This window comes from Schistocerca cancellata, chromosome 4 (genome assembly GCF_023864275.1).
Source record: "Schistocerca cancellata isolate TAMUIC-IGC-003103 chromosome 4, iqSchCanc2.1, whole genome shotgun sequence".
NCBI classification, from domain to species: Eukaryota; Metazoa; Arthropoda; class Insecta; order Orthoptera; family Acrididae; genus Schistocerca; species Schistocerca cancellata.
The window spans coordinates 689863301-689881296 of record NC_064629.1 but is presented as its reverse complement, the minus strand read 5'-3'; the positions used below and the strand labels follow the sequence as shown (position 1 = coordinate 689881296).

Below are 17996 nucleotides of genomic sequence, written 5' to 3'. Positions count from 1 at the left end.
ATTGTGGTACAGTTTTATGAGCCCCAAAGGTTAAAAGCCTCCCAGAATATGTTGCAGTGCCAGTGATGGCAATTTTGTGCATGATTTTGGAAGTCTTCAGGCAGACCATATCTGCATGAGCTGAGAAGTTTCTTCTGTTGTTGGGAAAACTCCTAAATAACTGCATACAGTGCTTCTCAAAAATGGGCTGTTATCTGATCTAAAAGTTGAATTCCTATTTAGGATGGGTTTGTCCTTAAGCAGGACATATAAAAATTTATTTTTAGCTACTGCTAATTTGTTGCTCCTGCACCACTCCTGCATCTTTCAGAGCACATGATTTGATTTTCTTCAAGCTTGCATTTGGGATCTCCAGACACCACCACCAAGATATCATCAGCATCAGCCACAATTCCATTTGCTTGATCAGTCCCATCCAACTGTTCCAACAATGGCTCAATTGTGAGTTCCCAAAATATTGGTCCACATATCGAGCCCTGTGGACAGACCATCATAATCTTTTTATTATTATCTTATGCCACCCAGTGCTGAGTCAACGGGCATGGAAAGGAAGCAGTGGTTGGGAAGGGAGTGAGACAGGGTTGTAGCCTATCCCCGATGTTATTCAATCTGTATATTGAGCAAGCAGTAAAGGAAACAAAAGAAAAATTACGAGTAGGAATTAAAACACATGGAGAAGAAATAAAAACTTTGAGATTCGCTAATGACATTGTAATTCTAACAGATACAGCAAAGGACCTGGAAGAGCAGTTGAATGGAATGGACAGAGTCTTGAAAGGAGGATATAAGATGAACATCACCAAAAGCAAAACAAGGATAATGGAATGTAGTCGAATTAAGTCGGTTGATGCTGAGGGAATTAGATTAGGAAATGAACACTTAAATTAGTAGACGAGTTTTGCTATTTTGGGAGTAAAATAACTAAATATGGAGAGGATATAAAATGTAGACTGGCAATGGCAAGGAAAGCGTTTCTGAAGAAGAGAAATTTGTTAACATCGAGTATAGATGTAAGGGTCAGGAAGTCATTTCTTAAAGTATTTGTATGGAGTGTAGCCATGTATGGAAGTGAAACATGGATGATAAATAGTTTGGACAAGAAGAGAATAGAAGCTTTCAAAATGTGGTGCTATAGAAGAATGCTGAAGATTAGATGGGTTGATCACACAACTAATGAGGAGGTATTGAATAGAATTATGTAGAAGAGAAATTTGTGGCACAACTTGACTAGATGAAAGGATCGGTCGGTAGGACATGTTCTGAGGCATCAAGGGATCACCAATTTAGTATTGGAGGGCAGCATAGAGGGTAAAAATCATAGAGGGAGACCAAGAGATGAAGACACTAAGCAGATTCAGAAGGATGTAGGTTGCAGTAGGTACTGGGAGATGAAGAAGCTTGCACAGGATAGAGTAGCATGGAGTGCTGCATCAAACCAGTCTCTGGACTGAAGACAACAACAACAACAAGCTGCCCAGCAAACCATTCAACAGTGCGACCCTTACAGTAGTCCATGAAACTTATATAAAGGCAATTTAGCATCTGAATACTTCTTACATGACTGAACGTCATAGACTACCATAAATTTTTATTGAATGCAATTGCAATGTTGATCATAATTGAGGGCCATTTTAACAAAACTTGCTTTATGCAAAAAACATATTGCAGTAGACGCATTTATTTAATCAACAAGCAACTTTAGTTTTTTTACAATTAAGAAATTTGGTACACTTATGAATATATTTTAAGACAGTCTTTGCACATGCATAAAATTTTTGATAGTTTATCAACTGCTGAAAGCAGAAAAACAGCTTTCTTTTTCAAACTAGATCAGTGATACTTGAACATTAAATGCCTGATTTATAGATTAAAGTTTTAAAATAATATTTCTTTTTTCTCTTCTCCACAACTTCAGAGGACTCTTCATAAATTCTCCATGAGCTGTCATGATCTTCATATTCCTCATCACTTACAGAGAGTATGTCATTGTAGAAACTTGCTGCATTCTTAGGAATGGTAAGGAAACACATTAGCTTCATTATATCCTCCTGCTTTTCTGCAATCATATCATTTATCTTCGGAATAAATCCAGCACATTTCATGGCTTTGAATAAAGGAATGTTGTTTTTCAAAACATCACAACATACTTCTGATACAAAGAAATGCATTGTTTTAACAGCACACTGAATCTTACCATTGGTTTGTCTGTAAGTTATTGCTCATAAATTCACCATTTTACAACGCATGGTGAACTTTAATATTTCTTTAGAAATCCATTTGAAGTTGTAGGAAAACCAGTCTTCTCCCCACACCAGCACCTTCCCAAACTTCACTAGAATATTCCTGAATCGACAAAGTGATATGTTCTCTTCTTTCTTCTGATATCCCTTCTCAACTCTACTGAATACATGATCCAGTGGAATGAAACTATGTCCATGAATAATAAAATAGTGGTTAAGTTCACAGAACACTGTACTGTGTTCCACAAAATGTGTCAGCATACATTGCATTATATAATTCTTGTTCTAGCTGGTACACATGTCTGGAAAAAGCTCAAGTTTCAATCCTCTCTTACCAACATCTCTAGTCCTCTCTTCCTAATAATGTAGGAGAAAATGTTACCTGTGCAGATGTGATTTCATTTCTTCCAGCTTCTGTTTCACACCAAGTATATTGAAAAATGTTATCAGTACCTTGTTTTGGTTCATGTATCACCACTATCAGGTTATAGAACAATACCTGTGATGTGTAGATGATGTCTACAATGTGAAGGTGAGGCAGAGGTTGATTTTGTTGCATTTCAAAGACAAGTTTTACAGTGCCTTCAGAGTATTTGTTCATGATGCTGTTGAACTTGTTAGTTTTACACACTTCCTGTCATTCTTTGGTTTCTGCAACCATTATTTTCAGTCAAATCCCCTTGCATGTCGAACATATATCACTATGAGGTTAACCAAAGCCAAGACTAAAATTCTTATAAAACATTGTCTTAAATTTTGACATGGAACAGCTTGTATTACCTGTTTGTCTTTATTATTTCCAAAAATTTTCCCTCATATTTACATTTAAACTTGGGGGCAAATATGACTTCTCATTTTACCTCCACTACAACAACTCTCTCTATACTTATACTTCAGAATGTGCTCTTTCACTTGTGGGGTCATAACCATGTCGGCTTGAGTTGCTTTTGAGCCATCTCTTCATTCATTTAGTGTTGTCCCATGTTCTTGACAGTGCCAAACAATCTGGGTTAAGCAATCCTGTGATAACCCCTTGGCTTTTTTTTCTTCTTTTTTTAAAATGTAGCAGCATACATTGGTACTTGGGATCTATCTCAAAGTTTTATCTTATACTTGACAGACATTGATTTAGAAGCCTTAGCTTCAGTGGGATCTACAACATACCTAGCTGGTGATGAAATATCCATGTATGATAGAAACAATGCATCTTGCTTGCTGTTACCTCCTGACGAATATAATACATTGAAATATGATAAGTCAGCAAAAGAGATAGTCTTTTCTTCCACAGCTGCTTGCCTTATGCCTTTCAGCATACCAGCAGTCAATATCAGGCACTGAAATTTTCTTTGAATGTTGAGATGATTTTGCTTTGGAGATGTTTTGTTTCTCTTCTTTCATGCTCACCAAGTGTTTCACTCACATGAATATTATATTCACCATCACCTTCCATCACTTACTTTCATGAAATGGAGGTAACTGGCAACCAGCTCACATAACAGCTATCAGCAACAAAAGCAGTTTAATGCTACCCGTGCAAACTAAACAGTCACCGGGTGCAGTGGCCTCCTTTTGCCTGGCATAATGCTAGATTCAACAAGTCGTTGGAAGTGCCCTGCAGAAATAACTGAGTCATACTGCCTCTATAGCTGTCCATAACTGTGTCGCCAGTGAAGGATTTTGTGCATGAACTGACCTCTTCATTATGTCATATAAATGTTTCATGGGATTCACAATAGATGATATGGGTGACCAAATCATTTGCTGGAATGGTCCAGAATGTTCTTGAACCAATTGCAAACAAATGCAGCCTGGTGATATGACACACTGTCATCCACAAAAATTTGATTGTTGTTTGGGATCATGAAGTCCACAAATGGTTGCAAATGACCTCCAAGTAGCCGAAAATAACCATTTCCAGTCAATGATCAGTTCACTTGGACCAGAGGACCACTCCATTCCATATCAACACAGCCCATACTGTTATGGAGTCCCCACCAGCTTGCACAGTGCCTTGTTGTCAAATGGGTCCATGGCCTCATGAGGTCTGTACACACTCAAACCCTTACCAACTGAAATCAGGACTGATCTGAGCAGTCCATGGTTTTCCAGTTGTATAGGGTCCAACCTATATGGTCACGAGCCAAAGAGAGGTGCTACAGGTGATGTCCTGTTAATAAAAGCACTCACATCAGTTGTCTGCTGCCACAGACCATTAACATCAAATTTTCTTGCACTGTCCCAATGGAAACATTTGTTGTATGTCCCACACTGGTTTTGGGTGATTATTTCAAGCAGTACTGCTTGTCTGTTAGCACTGACAACTCCATGCAAACACCGGTGCTCCTAACACAGTGTCCTAATGGATACATTTGTTGTACATCCCACACTGATTCTGGCAATTATTTCAAGCAGTACTGCTTGTTTGTTGGCACTGACAACTATATGCAAACATCACTGCTCTCAGTCATTAAGTGAAGGCCATTCGCCACTGTGTTGTCTGTTGAGAGAGGTAATTCCTGATATTTGGTATTCTCGGCACACTCTTGACACTGTGGTTCTCAGAATATTGATTTTCCTAATGATTTCAGAAATAGAATGTCCTATGTATTTAGCGTCAACTACAATTTCGCATTCAACTTCTGTTAATCCCCGTCATGTAGCCATAATCATGTCAGCAACCTTTTCACATGACTCAACTGAGTACAAATGACAGCTCCACCAATGCACTGCCATTTTATACATGTAATTTTGTCATTTAGAAGTTTGTATGGTTGACTCCACAGACTCTATATGTTTGTCTCAGATGCTGGTATATATTTAGCTTTCTATCTCTTTGGTTCCTCCCTCATGAGCACTGGTAACTCCTCCTTGTGTTACGGACTTTTATGCACAACTCTAACTGTTCCCTACTCCAACGTGTCTTAGGAATAGCTCAATATCACCTCTTTGGGATGTGATTTGCCTGCATCTGCTGCAATAACTCAGTATAGGCATGCATCAAGAGATCTATGTTTTCAGGTAAAGTGTCTCAGTTTAAAGAAGCTATTTCACCAACAAATGCATTCCAATTTCCTCTCTTCAAATCCCAGCTTTCTGGTTACCTACCATTGCTAGTATTTCTAGAGTTTACTGTCACTGCTCTGATAGAGAAGGTTATGACACTATTTTCATTAGTGGTCATATGTTGTTCAACCTCCCAGGATATAAACTTACTAGCCACATCCAGATTTGCCAGGATAATGTCTATACTTGTCTCTGCAATGGTACTATCTGTGAATTTGCTAGGCTGCCCTTCTTTATTGATCACAGTCATGTCCCATTCTTGGATCATGTCTGTCAGCATTACACCACATTCTTCTGTCTTTCGTCTATGTCCACACCAGCCCCTATTACGTGATGTGCATCATGACTGCACAATGCTGCAGCTCTTAATTTGTCAGGGTATGACTCAATCATATGGGAGCACTACATGTATATGTAGGTAATAATACACTTGCACTGAGCAGTACACATCTCCACTATTACAGCAAGCTCACTGCATAATTGTGTTATTTTAGTGACAAGGTATCTCTGATTAAGAATGATGACTGCTGCCTTGGCATTCTGGTGCCCAACTACTGAGAGCACATATGTCAGCAAGGCACATGTATGGTTGCTGGACTAGCACATCAACATCCAGTTCCTCTATGATCTTTCACAGTTCACTCATTGGCAATGCACGGAGTATAGTGTTGATCTACTGGAATCTAATGCTGCTACTAGACATATACTGTATGGAAATATCTTATCTGAAGCTAGGGTGTGGTCAAAACAGACTTGTAGATGGGCCTTCACAAAATATTTGTACATCTGTTCACAATCAAAGACTTCATTCCAGCATGTAAAGACTTGTCTGAGAAAATTGCAGAGGTCTTTAATATATGTAGGGAGTTTATTGTACTCAAAATGTGACCAACTGCTGGTGGCATTGAAAAAGCAATTGTCTTTCTTTTTGGGTTGCAACACATGTTACAAATCTCACGGCTGCTCGAAGAATTATAGTAGCCTCCCGTCTACTTAGCCTGACACTGCCTTCTACATCATATATCTGGTTCAGGTCTGTTGACATCACAAAAGCAGTTTTGTCAGTATTTTGTGTTTGCAAGGAGTAGAGTGCATAACATCTCTCATTGCGTGCCAAAGGTTCATCTGTTGTGGACTCTAACATGTTCTCCATTGTTTGAAGGTTCTGAGCACTAGAGGCTCCTGGTACTTCCAATCCAGTGACCTGGTTACTAGCTCCTGAGTCCAGAAGTGAAGAGCTGGAAGTGTGACATTTTTCCACAAGTTGATGTATGCTATTGTCATGAACAATGCTCCATGAAGCTGGTGTTTAAAATGAAACAGATTTTATCATGTCACTGCTCTATATGCCAGTGGCAGAATTTGTCCCAGTAGGCTTGTAATCACTGAGAGTACCACCATTTACGAAGTTAACTTTGCAATATCACAGTACCAATTATGATATTACTGGGTCTTGGGCTGGGAGGTTTTGCTTTCAATGTGTATCAAAATCTGACTCTGATTTGTGGCAGCCATTGAAGCTCTTGAATTCCAATAAGTTACTCTCAGTTTCTTTTAACCTAAATAGATGGTGAACCTGAAAACTGGCCCATTTCAAAGCTTTCTTCTTAAGCTCCCAAGCTGCCTGTTGTTGTAGGTTTTGTTGTTCCACAGCCCATCTATGCAGTAAATCATTTTGTTGTAAAGGTATTCAACTAAGTACTTAGAGCAGGTGAAATCATGTGATATACATTAGTTTTTTCCTGAAGGATGCAGAATACCATACTGTTCACACCACTCAACTGCTCTGCCCTAACTCCTTGCCCTCATGGAAAAAAATTGAAGTGTGTACTGCAACTGTGCATGGTATGAAATCTACCAAATGCATATAGATTCTGGAAATTAGTTGTGGCACATTCAAAAATATATGGGTTACTAAACACTTCCATAATCAGTCCATGCTATTTTTCTCTCAAGAATGAACTGATAAGTGAGACAGTCTTCTTTCCTTTCATGTGAACATTGTCTTCTCCTTTTAAGGCATGAAATACACTTCACTTTTTCACCATGCTCACTGCAGTTTTTCTTTTGATGTCTATTATCTGCACTATTGAAACAAACCTGCTGTTTTGTTGTGGTGCATTTGAAGCTTTTTAGGTATGACTAGGTGGTCCTTCACATTTTGTGCACTGAAGCCAATGTACAATTTTTGTTTAGTTAACAAGAAATTGTGTACTCTCAGGGACTTACTTCCATTAAATGGTGTACAGTACCACTATGATCAGTTTTTTAAGAACAACCTGAACAGCTCCTGGAAGTTGTCCTCTACAAAATGCTCCATCATCTATCTACATCTACATCTATATGGATACTTTGCAAATCACTCTTAAGTGCCTGGCAGAGGGTTCATCAAACTGCCTTCACAATTCTCTATTATTCCAATCTCGTATAGCTCAAGGAAAGAACGAACACCTATATCTTTCTGTATGAGCTCTGTTTTCCCTTATTATATCGTGGTGATCGTTTCTCACTATGTAGATTGGTGTCAACAAAATATTTTTGCATTCGGAGGAGAAAGTTGGTGATTGAAATTTCGTGAGAAGATTATGTCGCAACGAAAAACTCCTTTCTTTTAATGATGTCCAGCCCAAACCCTGTGTCATTTCAGTGACACTCTCTCCCATATTTTGTGATAATCCAAAACGTGCTGCCTTTCTTTGAACTTTTTCGATTTACTCTGTCAGTCCAACCTTGTAAGGATCCCACACTGCGCAGCAGTTTTCTAAAAGAGGATGGACAAGTGTAGTGTAGGTAGTCTCCTTAGTAGATGTGTTACATTTTCTAAGTGTTCCGCCAATAAAATGCAGTCTTTCATTAGCCTTCCCCACAACATTTTCTATGTGTTCCTTCCAATTTAAGTTGTACGTAATTGTAATTCCTAGGTATTTATTTGAATTTACGGCTTTTATATTTGACTGATTTATCGTGTAGCCGAAGTTTAACAGATTCCTTTCAGCACTCATGTGGATGACCACACACTTTTCGTTATTTAGGGTCAACTGCCAATTTTCGCACCATTCCAATATCTTTTCTAAATTGTTTTGCAGTTTGTTTTGATCTTCTGATTACATTCTGTTGATAGTGTCTTGCAATATTTCACTGGACATGTATGGTACGTCACACAATTAGGCATGGCCATCCTTTTTGAGGGAGTTCACACTTAATGTGTGGAACTTTATTGGATTTTTCTTGCAGCCTCTCACAGTCTTTCTGTGATTTGGCTTCTATTATAGCACCACTGGCTGCCCTTATAGACTTATTTTGAAGTCTATTTGTCTTAGGATTAATAGCATGTGTTAAAGGCTTTAGACAATTGCCAATTTCTAAAAACTTCCATCATTGTCTGATGACTGCAAAAACAGTGGCACAAGATACATAAATTAGATTTAGATATTGATTATGAGTAGCCACTACATAAGACAGTGTTAGGTGACTGAAGTAAGCATGATAATTGATATTTGCCTGGAAATGTACATCAATTTTGAAACCTGTCAGGAACTGATATTTTCAAACTATTTAGTTACAACAAAAGTTTACCACAAATGCAGGAACTCTACTACTACCTTGTGTCCTTGAGTATATCTCATCACATAACATGTGTAGCTGCTGAAAATATGTTTTGTTGTTATAGTTATCATATGAAAGTTTAATAATGTGAATAACTTGGAAATTTCTGGCAGACACCGTAACTCATTATCTATTCACATCAGCTTGCAAGTTCACAGATACTTCTTCACATAACAGTATGCTTGTCTATTGTACACTAGTGTACTTGTGGTATAAGTACACCAATTTTTGAGTAGATGGGTACTGGGACGTGCTTGTGAAATGTGCTTCATAAGACTTGGGATGTCCAAAAGGACCTTAGCAAGGTTTTCTCTCAGTATTGCAGAGTGTGCAGCAGGAAAAAATTATATCAGAAACCGAAAGAGAAGATACAAAGACCACAAAAGAATTTACATATATAAGAAAAGGGAAGAGAAGGGGTTGTAAAGTGGTACCTGGTAGTAATGCTGGTAGAATAAGAGGATAATCAGACAGTTTATTGTTGCATGCAAAACTAGGTTCTACCAGATGTCTACTGAGAAAAGGACTTTGAAAGCAGCATAGTTGCTGTGCGTATGGTGTAGGGATAGAATTAGATAAAAAAAACAATTGATAAAAAAATCATCAGTTCATGTTTATATTAAAATCTTAATGTGAGTTCAGCCAGGTAATAGAAGATGTGCAATGATTTTTAGAGGAAGGCAGGAAGGAAGATTTATTTATCTTGTGAAAAGTTATGGTCAGATAACATGGATATAGAAACAAAGTTCCATGTGCCAATGATGTCCAAAGTGGGCACAATGTCTGCCTATGAAGACTAACAGACAAACAGTTCCACAACAACTCCAAGCCAAATAACATAAGAGGCAAGTGTTAACCACAACAGTTGCTCGGAAGCAAATTGACCATAGTGCATTCATAGAAAACCTCCGTTTGGCTTGGCAGCATTGAAACTGAACTGCTGCTGATTGGTAACTGATGGCCTTGTCTGATGTCTGATGTTTTCTACTTCTGGTGAGACAAGTCACAGAAGAAACTAAATGCTTCCAGCAATGTTTGCAAAGTATTGTGGGCAGCATTATGGTCTGTATGACACTTCTGTTGTATTCTTTTAGACAATTAACTTCCATAGGAAGTACTCATGACTAATTTGATTATATATTCAACCTCAGGAATGACATTCATTTGTATATGATGAGTGTCTTTGCACAGAAGCATGGTATCTTTAAGCAAAAATTAGCCTTCTCAAATGGCTAGAATTTTATGAAAACTGTCAGAAGTGCATGATTAAATTACTTCCCAGGATCTCAACCAAACTGATCACTTGTGGGATCATCAAAAGTGTCTTGTGTTCAAGTAGAGTATCATCCAGCATGCATCATACAACAGCTATGGGAAGCACTGTAAATGCCATGGCTCAGAATAAATGTGGAACTGAATAAGCAACTGAAACTTCCTGGCAGATTAAAACTGTGTGCTGGACCGAGACTTGAACTTAAGTTTGCGTCTCGGTCTGGCACACAGTTTTAATCTGCCAGGAAGTTTCATATCAGTGCACACTCTGCTGCAGAGTGAAAATTTCATTCTGAATAAGCAACTGACTGAATAACATCCAGCTCATCTAACTGCCGTGTGTGCTACAACAGATGGTTACTATGGATATTACTGACTGGGGAAAAAAAACTTACACACAACCTCCTCCTCCTTCCCCTCCCATTCCCCCCCCCCCCCCCCTCCTACCCAATTCATTCATTCTCTCTCTCTCTCTCTCTCTCTCTCTCTCTCTCTCTCTCTCTCTCTTCAGTACTTCAAAGCAAAGCAGAAGCCCTTGTGCAATGTGGAACTGACCAGGAGATACCACTAGAGGTGGACCACCCAGTATAAAAGGTGGCTTAGAGTATTGTGTTGTCAGTAGAGAATCAGTAACAGCAGAATGAGTCGGTCAGGAGAGCTTAATGACTTCAAATGTAAACTAGTCATACAAGGTCAATGAGGGACATTTCAACCTTTCTATAGCTGACAATGTCAACTGTTGATTATGTGACTGTGAAGTGGAAATTTGAAGGAAAAAACCACAGCTGGACCAAGACCATCAAAACCTCACATACTTACAGACAGGCTTCGATGAGCATTGTGGACATTGATTGTAAAAAAAATTACACAAAATCAGTGGAAAGAATCACTCATGAGTTCTGAAGAGGTACCAGCTATCCACCTAGCACAATAACTGTGCACTGGGAGTTACAAAGAATGGATACAATGGTCAAGCAGCTATTCCTAAGCCAAATATTTCTGTAGTCAGTGGCAAGTTACATTTGATGTAGTGTAAAGAGTCACTGAACATCAGTTGACTGGAAACAAGTGATTTGGAGTGATGAATCATTCTATACGCTGTGGCAATCCAATGGAAGGGTTTTGGGTTTGGCGAATGCCTGGAGATGTTACATGCTGTCAGGTGCAGTGCCAACAGAGAAGTATGGAGGAGGTAGTGATACAATATAGGTGTGTTTTTCATGGGTAAGGCATGGCCCCTTATTGCACTTACGAAAATGCTAAATGCAGAAGAATATAAACACATTTTGCAGTATTGTGTACTACGTACAGTAGAGGAACATTTCGGAGATGAGGACTGTTCATATCAGCATGACAATGTAACCAGTCATAACACAGCATCAGAAAGGCAATGGTCTGTAGACATCAACAATCCTTAAATGGACTAGTCTAACCTAAACTGAATGGAGCCCGTGCACCGATACAGCAGGACTGTAAATTCTTTTGCACATTGGTGCCTGGACTGTCAACTTGTCTATGAACTATGGAACTTTGTCTTCCGGACTTTGTCCAGCAAGCAGCATGTGTTTTTCATTCTTCCCAGTCACCATGGACAAATCACCTTTGCAGCTGTGCTGCAGCAGCTAATGGCTCAACAGGTGGACAGTCAAAAACAGATTTACAAGCTCCAGTCCAGGGCACTGATTCAGAAACAAACAGCCAATCCTTCGCTGTATCCCACTGTCACTTTTTCATTTTCTCCATTGCCTCTTCACCAACATGGACACCACAACTTCCAATGTTTCAGGTTATCAATGAAACTTTGGAGCCATGTTTGGCTTTCGTACATCAGCTCAAATGATCTTTCGTGGGCCCTTACCATCAATGTGGACTGTCGCAAATGACCTCTTCTCCTTGCCTGGTCTGCCACTTTGACCTATCATCTTCTTCTATCCCTTAATCATGGAGTCGACATTTCTTCCCTCTTCTGCGATCACTTGCAGGACAAGCTCAATGCTCATTACATGGTCCCCACTGTCTCTCAAGCTTCAGCATTCACTTACTCTTCTGGGACATCTTCCTGTCCTGTCAGGTATCCCAAGGGCCTTTGTTCCAAGTTCCGCCACCTGTTGGCACTGGCTCCTTCGAGGTCGGCTCTACTGCCACTCAGTTGTTGCATCAGGCTCCTGCAGAGACACCTTTCCCTCCACCACCCCCAAAACTTTCAGCTGGTTTTAATGAGCCCTGCAGTTCTGACACAGCCCGCTCTATAGTTAACATCAGCACAGCCTCCGTCCATGCTGGCCCCAACACTGCCATCCCTCCCATATCTGCTCCCCTTCTTCAGGCTTCCATTTCTCCTTCGTTCTGTCTTTGTTTTCAGTTTCTCGCTTCCCTCTCCCTTCTGCGCTCTCTGCTCCCACACACCTCCATGTTCCCAAGTGCATTCCCATGCACCTCGGCACATCTTTGGGTCCCACCACAGCTGTATGTGCCTGCAGTTACTCTCCTTTACTTGCTCCTTGCACCTTAGGTTTTCCATTCTTTTCCGGGAAGCCTTCTCTCTCTGCATCCAGACTCATTACTCCTTCAGCTGCCATCTTCATTCTTTCATGTTCCTTTTGCACATTCCACAATCTGCATCTTCCTTCGCCATCTCTGCCATCACACCTGCCACAGCAGCCACTGCTGGCACCACCAGGACAGCCTGTGTTGCAACCAGCTCTCCTGCTGTTGTTGGTCAGGCTGACTCTGGCTCTGTCACTGCCAATGCCAGCCCAGTCAAAAATGGCGTGGCACTAATTGCCAGCCCAGTTGTTCCTGTCGCTGCCATTTCCACTGTTGCTGCAACTGGCCCTGTCACTGTACTCCACAACCATCACACTCTTAACACGCTCTCCCGCATGCCAGTGCACAACTCCTCACATTCCATCGTACCTTGTCATGCACTTGAGCCCCCAGGGTTCTCGCTGTTTTTCATGTGTTCTCTGGTTTCCACCCCATGCCTCATAGTCTGTCTTTTCTGCAGCTCTCTGGCATGCACACATCATGCCTTCTGCATGTCCTTGCCCTATGCTTGGCTGCCACAGCCTCCAAGATGGCCACCCACAGCTGGTGCCAGCTGTTTCTTCCAGCACTTTCAGTGCAGCACTCATAGAAGTTTTGTTGCAAGCCCTCTCCACAAGGCCCGACTGTCCTGTCATTATGACAAAGCATCGAATCCACCCACCACACCTACCCTCATGCTGCCAGCCTCCTTCCTGTCAGTGTCTCATTTTTTACGGGGTGGGAGGAGTGTTGTATATGCAGGGCTGAGCCCCTGTGTATTTGAACATGCCTATTCTGACATGACACCTGCATCCTGTGGGCTACTGGCCCTTGGCCTGCAGGTGCTCCTCCTTCAGAAACTGTTCATGTGCCTAGTCAGTATATCAAGGGTTTGGATTGGTGCTGATTACAAATATTATGTTTACAGGCTTAATGCTAACAGATGCCACCAGGAACCACCACATCGCCCATAGGCAGTGCGTGCAGCGGCAACAATAGCAGCACTGCTATCATGGACTACCTTGCGTCTGCGAGTCACGAGGTCATCAAGGGCCCATGGACATTCTCCACTGTGGAGTACTTAACCCACAGTGCAACCTCCAGCAGCCGTTTATTTAGATTTTGGGTTATATCTGCCTCTGATTGAAGATGCTCAATTGTGTTATTATTGTCTTATGGGAGACTTTACTTTCTGAGATGATGCTATAATAAAATTAATGTACATTGTGGAACTATCTGTAGAATCACCATTCTTCACTGCCATCATACCAAGTCACACCCGAGATTTGGATATGATATGCTCCTTGGACTTCGCTCTTGTTTGTGTTGCTGACTGATATGCTAAGCTGGGCTAGAATATTGCTGTTGGCATGGTATCACCTCTAGCTGTTGCTTCCGTGTTATTGTATTCTGTGCAGTCTTGTGTTTGGCTCCATAAACAAGTAGCTGGTCAGCATTGTGTGCTGCAATAAAAACATTTAATTTTTGGGACTCTCTTTGATATTGTGCTCAGGAGTTGCTGTTTTGCATATATGGCATATGTGATGCTGCAAGTGGTGAAACAACAAAGCAGTACTCACACATGCACTTATATAAAACTGTCTGAGTTAAGTTTTAATTGTGTCCTTGAACCGATACTCTGAAACACAGGTGATATCATTAAAATTTATACCTGGGACACTCTTTTATGGACAGCCCGTATTTTGATAAACTTTATTTTCATAAGTTCTTGAATGTTACCAATCACACATGTCCTTTTCAAATTCTAAACAAAATAATTTTAAGGAACAAAGGGAACTTTACATACAGATGTTTAAAATACTGCTCTTTCATTTCTAATTGTCATTCATTTGCTCTAAAATGAAAATGTCCAATAGAACCAGGAGGATCCATAGGAAATGGTAGTGGTGCAAAAATAATATATTGATTTTGAAGGTGGGATTTTAAAGAAGAAAAGTAAAAAATATGATAGACATGGGAAAAAACAATAGTGCAGAAAGTGTGAAACTGAGAAAATACTACATAGAATGTCTAGGTAAATGTGACTTTGCATGGGTAAAAATTGCTGATTCCTTTAGTTAAGTCATGATACAACCTCACAAATGTAAACATACAGTAAACAGAGATTATCACCATAGCTCAGATATGAGAAGTGCTAGCATATTAGAAAAGACACTGTATACTATAACAAGCAACAGAATTGTACACAACTACGTAATGGTGGTGGTGGTGGTGGTGGTGGTGGTGGTGGTGGTGGTGGTAACAGTACCAGCAGCAGTAGTAGTAGTAGTAGTAGTAGTAGCAGTAGTAGTAGTAGTAGTTGTTGTTGTTGTTGTTGTTGTTGAGCAGTGAACTAGTGAGTTGTGTACTACACTATTGGGCATTTGGTAGGGTGATTCAAAAAGAAGTGAGCAAGAGGCTGTGAAATAAAACTGGTGGAAGGGAGCTTAATGCCATTTCCTACAGAAGATGGTGTGGTCCCTATAAGAGCACTGAGAATGCAACCTCACTGCTAGGACACAGTCTCACACCCACTAGATGACAGAGAGAAAACACCCATATGTTGACTGTCCACTGCACTCTGTAGTGCTGAAATCAGAAGTGGTGGCTTCAAAAGTAGAGCACAGGGCTGTACGGTGTTTCCTTACAGTGGAGAGATGCAAGAAAGGAAACTCATTGAAGAATGGCACAAGTGTATGGAGAGCACTGAATGTCAATTGCTATTCTGACACTCAATCTTACATCTGGAACAGTGGCTGCCATTGTAACTCACTGGTATTCAATAATGAGAGCAACCACATGTTGTTGATGGTATTGGTAATGGCATGTGGCATTTCACACAGTGCATCATCATCCAATGACATCTGCCCCCTTGCAATGTATATGCAGTGTTCTTCGTTCACTTGTGCCATACTTTGATGACTTTCCATTCTCTGCACTCCTTCCACAGTCAGGAAACCCACTATACAACCCTGTGCTCCCCTTTTGAAGCCTCTATTTCTCTGTTTCCTGCAAGACTGAATGCAGTGGACAATGTGTGCACGTACTCACGTTCTGTCATCATGTGGGTGTGTGCCCATGTCTTTCTAACAGTGAATTTAGGACCACATTGCTCTTATAGGGACCACACCTCCTTCCTTATGTAATGGCATTATGATCCTCTCGGTTCTTTTCATTTATCTGCCTCCAGCTTGTTTCTTTTTGAATTACCCTTATAGAAACTACAACAGTTGACAGCAACCACTGTCATTACATGTTGCTAATGGTAACTGATTTTCAGTATGACAGTCTTCCCTAGATTGAGGAACACACAGCAGACTCTTGACATGAACAGCCCAGTGCCAGCACAACCTTGTAGATGAAGTATACCACTGTTCAAGACCCACTATTATATGCCTGTCCTACCCACAACTGTCATGTTGGTGGTCAATACGAGGTATGACAACATCTGTCACACGTCACAATGAAGAATTTTATTTCCCGTGGGGAAGGGTGCTCCCTCTCCAACACAACAATTACCTCTAACACAACTGCTCACAAGTGGAATTATCAATCCACAATGAATTATGCCTGGTGGCATGCATTGATTTAAAAAGGAAGACTGAAGAAGTAAACAAATGTAAAATAAAAAATATGAGTGGTCTGCACGTAGGCTGTGAGGGAGAACATGTAGAACTTAAGAAACATGTTTTCCAATCATTTGCCAGCTTTGTTACTATATAATTACAAGAGGCACTTTGTATTCACTTGATTTCACGTTTTAACTCACCTTCATTACTAGGCTTTGAACCAGATATCCACTGAGTCATGCTTGGCCCAAAATACCGAAGAAATAAGAAAATCAATATAAACACAATGGCATATCGGCGGTATCTGAAATTGAACATCTTTAAAATATAGCTTTGATACAAAGATAATCAGCAAAAACCTTAAAAATTTTTAGTGCCATTGAAGCATAATAATACATACGTCAAATTCACATGAGCCAATGACCACAGCTTTCGGAACCAGTCAAATGGGTTCATTATGGTTATTTTCCAGTTGACTGTTGCATTCCAAATGGCTTTCACTGTGTCCTTAAAAAAAAACAAAGGAATCTTTTTACAATCAATAAGGTGAAGCATACAATACATCAGATCCATGCAAGAAGGATTTGATGTTCTCCGATTTTAATTTTTCACATTTGAAATATCATTAACTTAGATATACTGACTATTCTTAGCATTATGGCCAAATTCAATATCAACTCTGTGCAAACTGTCATGACATTCATAAAAAGACCATCCTTGGTACTCATGGGATTAAGAAGTCAACGACGAATCTAACACCATTGTGATTTGCTTCTACTGCACATAATGAGATGCAATAAAACCATGTATGATATGTAACTAGTTGCTACAGGGTGCATGTCTAAACAGTGTGATCAGTTCATTATTAATCACTTCATTTCTCCTCAAAGGGTAACCATTAGAGCTGGGATTTCCATGCAAATGAATACTTTGGCCATCTCGAAAGTACATGCATATTTTGAAGATTTTTTCGATGTAATAGCATGAATTTAGATATTTATAATGCATATTATATCAATTTTTCTGACTTCAGTGCATGTATTACAATAACTTGGATGATAGCATTTTATTGATGTTTTTATATGAATTATGCCAAAAATGCAGAACATGACTAATTTTGCGAATTTTTGTTGCTTTCTGTACACTTCATAGCAAATTCAAACACCTTACCTCAGCTTGGTAGAAGTCAATAAACTTCATGCCTTCTCTCACTTCTGCCAATATTTGCTATCTAGGGTGAGGGATAAGAACTACTTTATTTGAGCAACTTGGATTGAAAAGTATGTTGCCAGCACTGCACAAGCTACTTCCCTCAGCACTGCCACTCACCCCGTGCACCATATCTTCTCACCTCAATCGCCACTGAGGTGAGTTCAGTGTGATATTTACAGACTGTATCCCAATTATTATTTTATAAGTAAAAAATTTAAACAATTACGAGTGGGACGTTGCTTCGTAGAACTATTGTTAAAATACCGCAACAACACATCAGTAAAACATTTCCAAGACACGTCTGTATTACGTAGTGGACCGATAATAGAACACGTTTTACTGCTGCTGACAAGCAAAACACGAATGCACAATAGAACCACCCCAGCACCCAAGCCGCCGCCGCCGCCGCCGCCGCCGCCGCCGCCGCCGCCACCACCACCACCACCTCTGACAAGGCAAGGCAACAACACCGTCAGGACGCAGGTCTTCACCTCAACCTCATGCTCAC

The 17996-nt window shown here is 40.2% G+C and overlaps 1 protein-coding gene across 1 annotated transcript in view; it reads right to left on the bottom strand.

Moving 5' to 3' along the window:
• The window catches only part of LOC126183556 (uncharacterized protein KIAA2013 homolog), a 171651-nt gene that overhangs the window by 88171 nt on the left and 65484 nt on the right, over positions 1 to 17996 (bottom strand). The window contains exons 2-3 of the mRNA XM_049925635.1: positions 16677 to 16783; positions 16477 to 16580 (exon numbers count right to left, since the gene is read on the bottom strand). Coding sequence (XP_049781592.1) covers positions 16477 to 16580; positions 16677 to 16732 — 160 coding nt within the window. The 5' untranslated portion in view covers positions 16733 to 16783. The remainder of the gene's footprint in view (positions 1 to 16476; positions 16581 to 16676; positions 16784 to 17996) is intronic.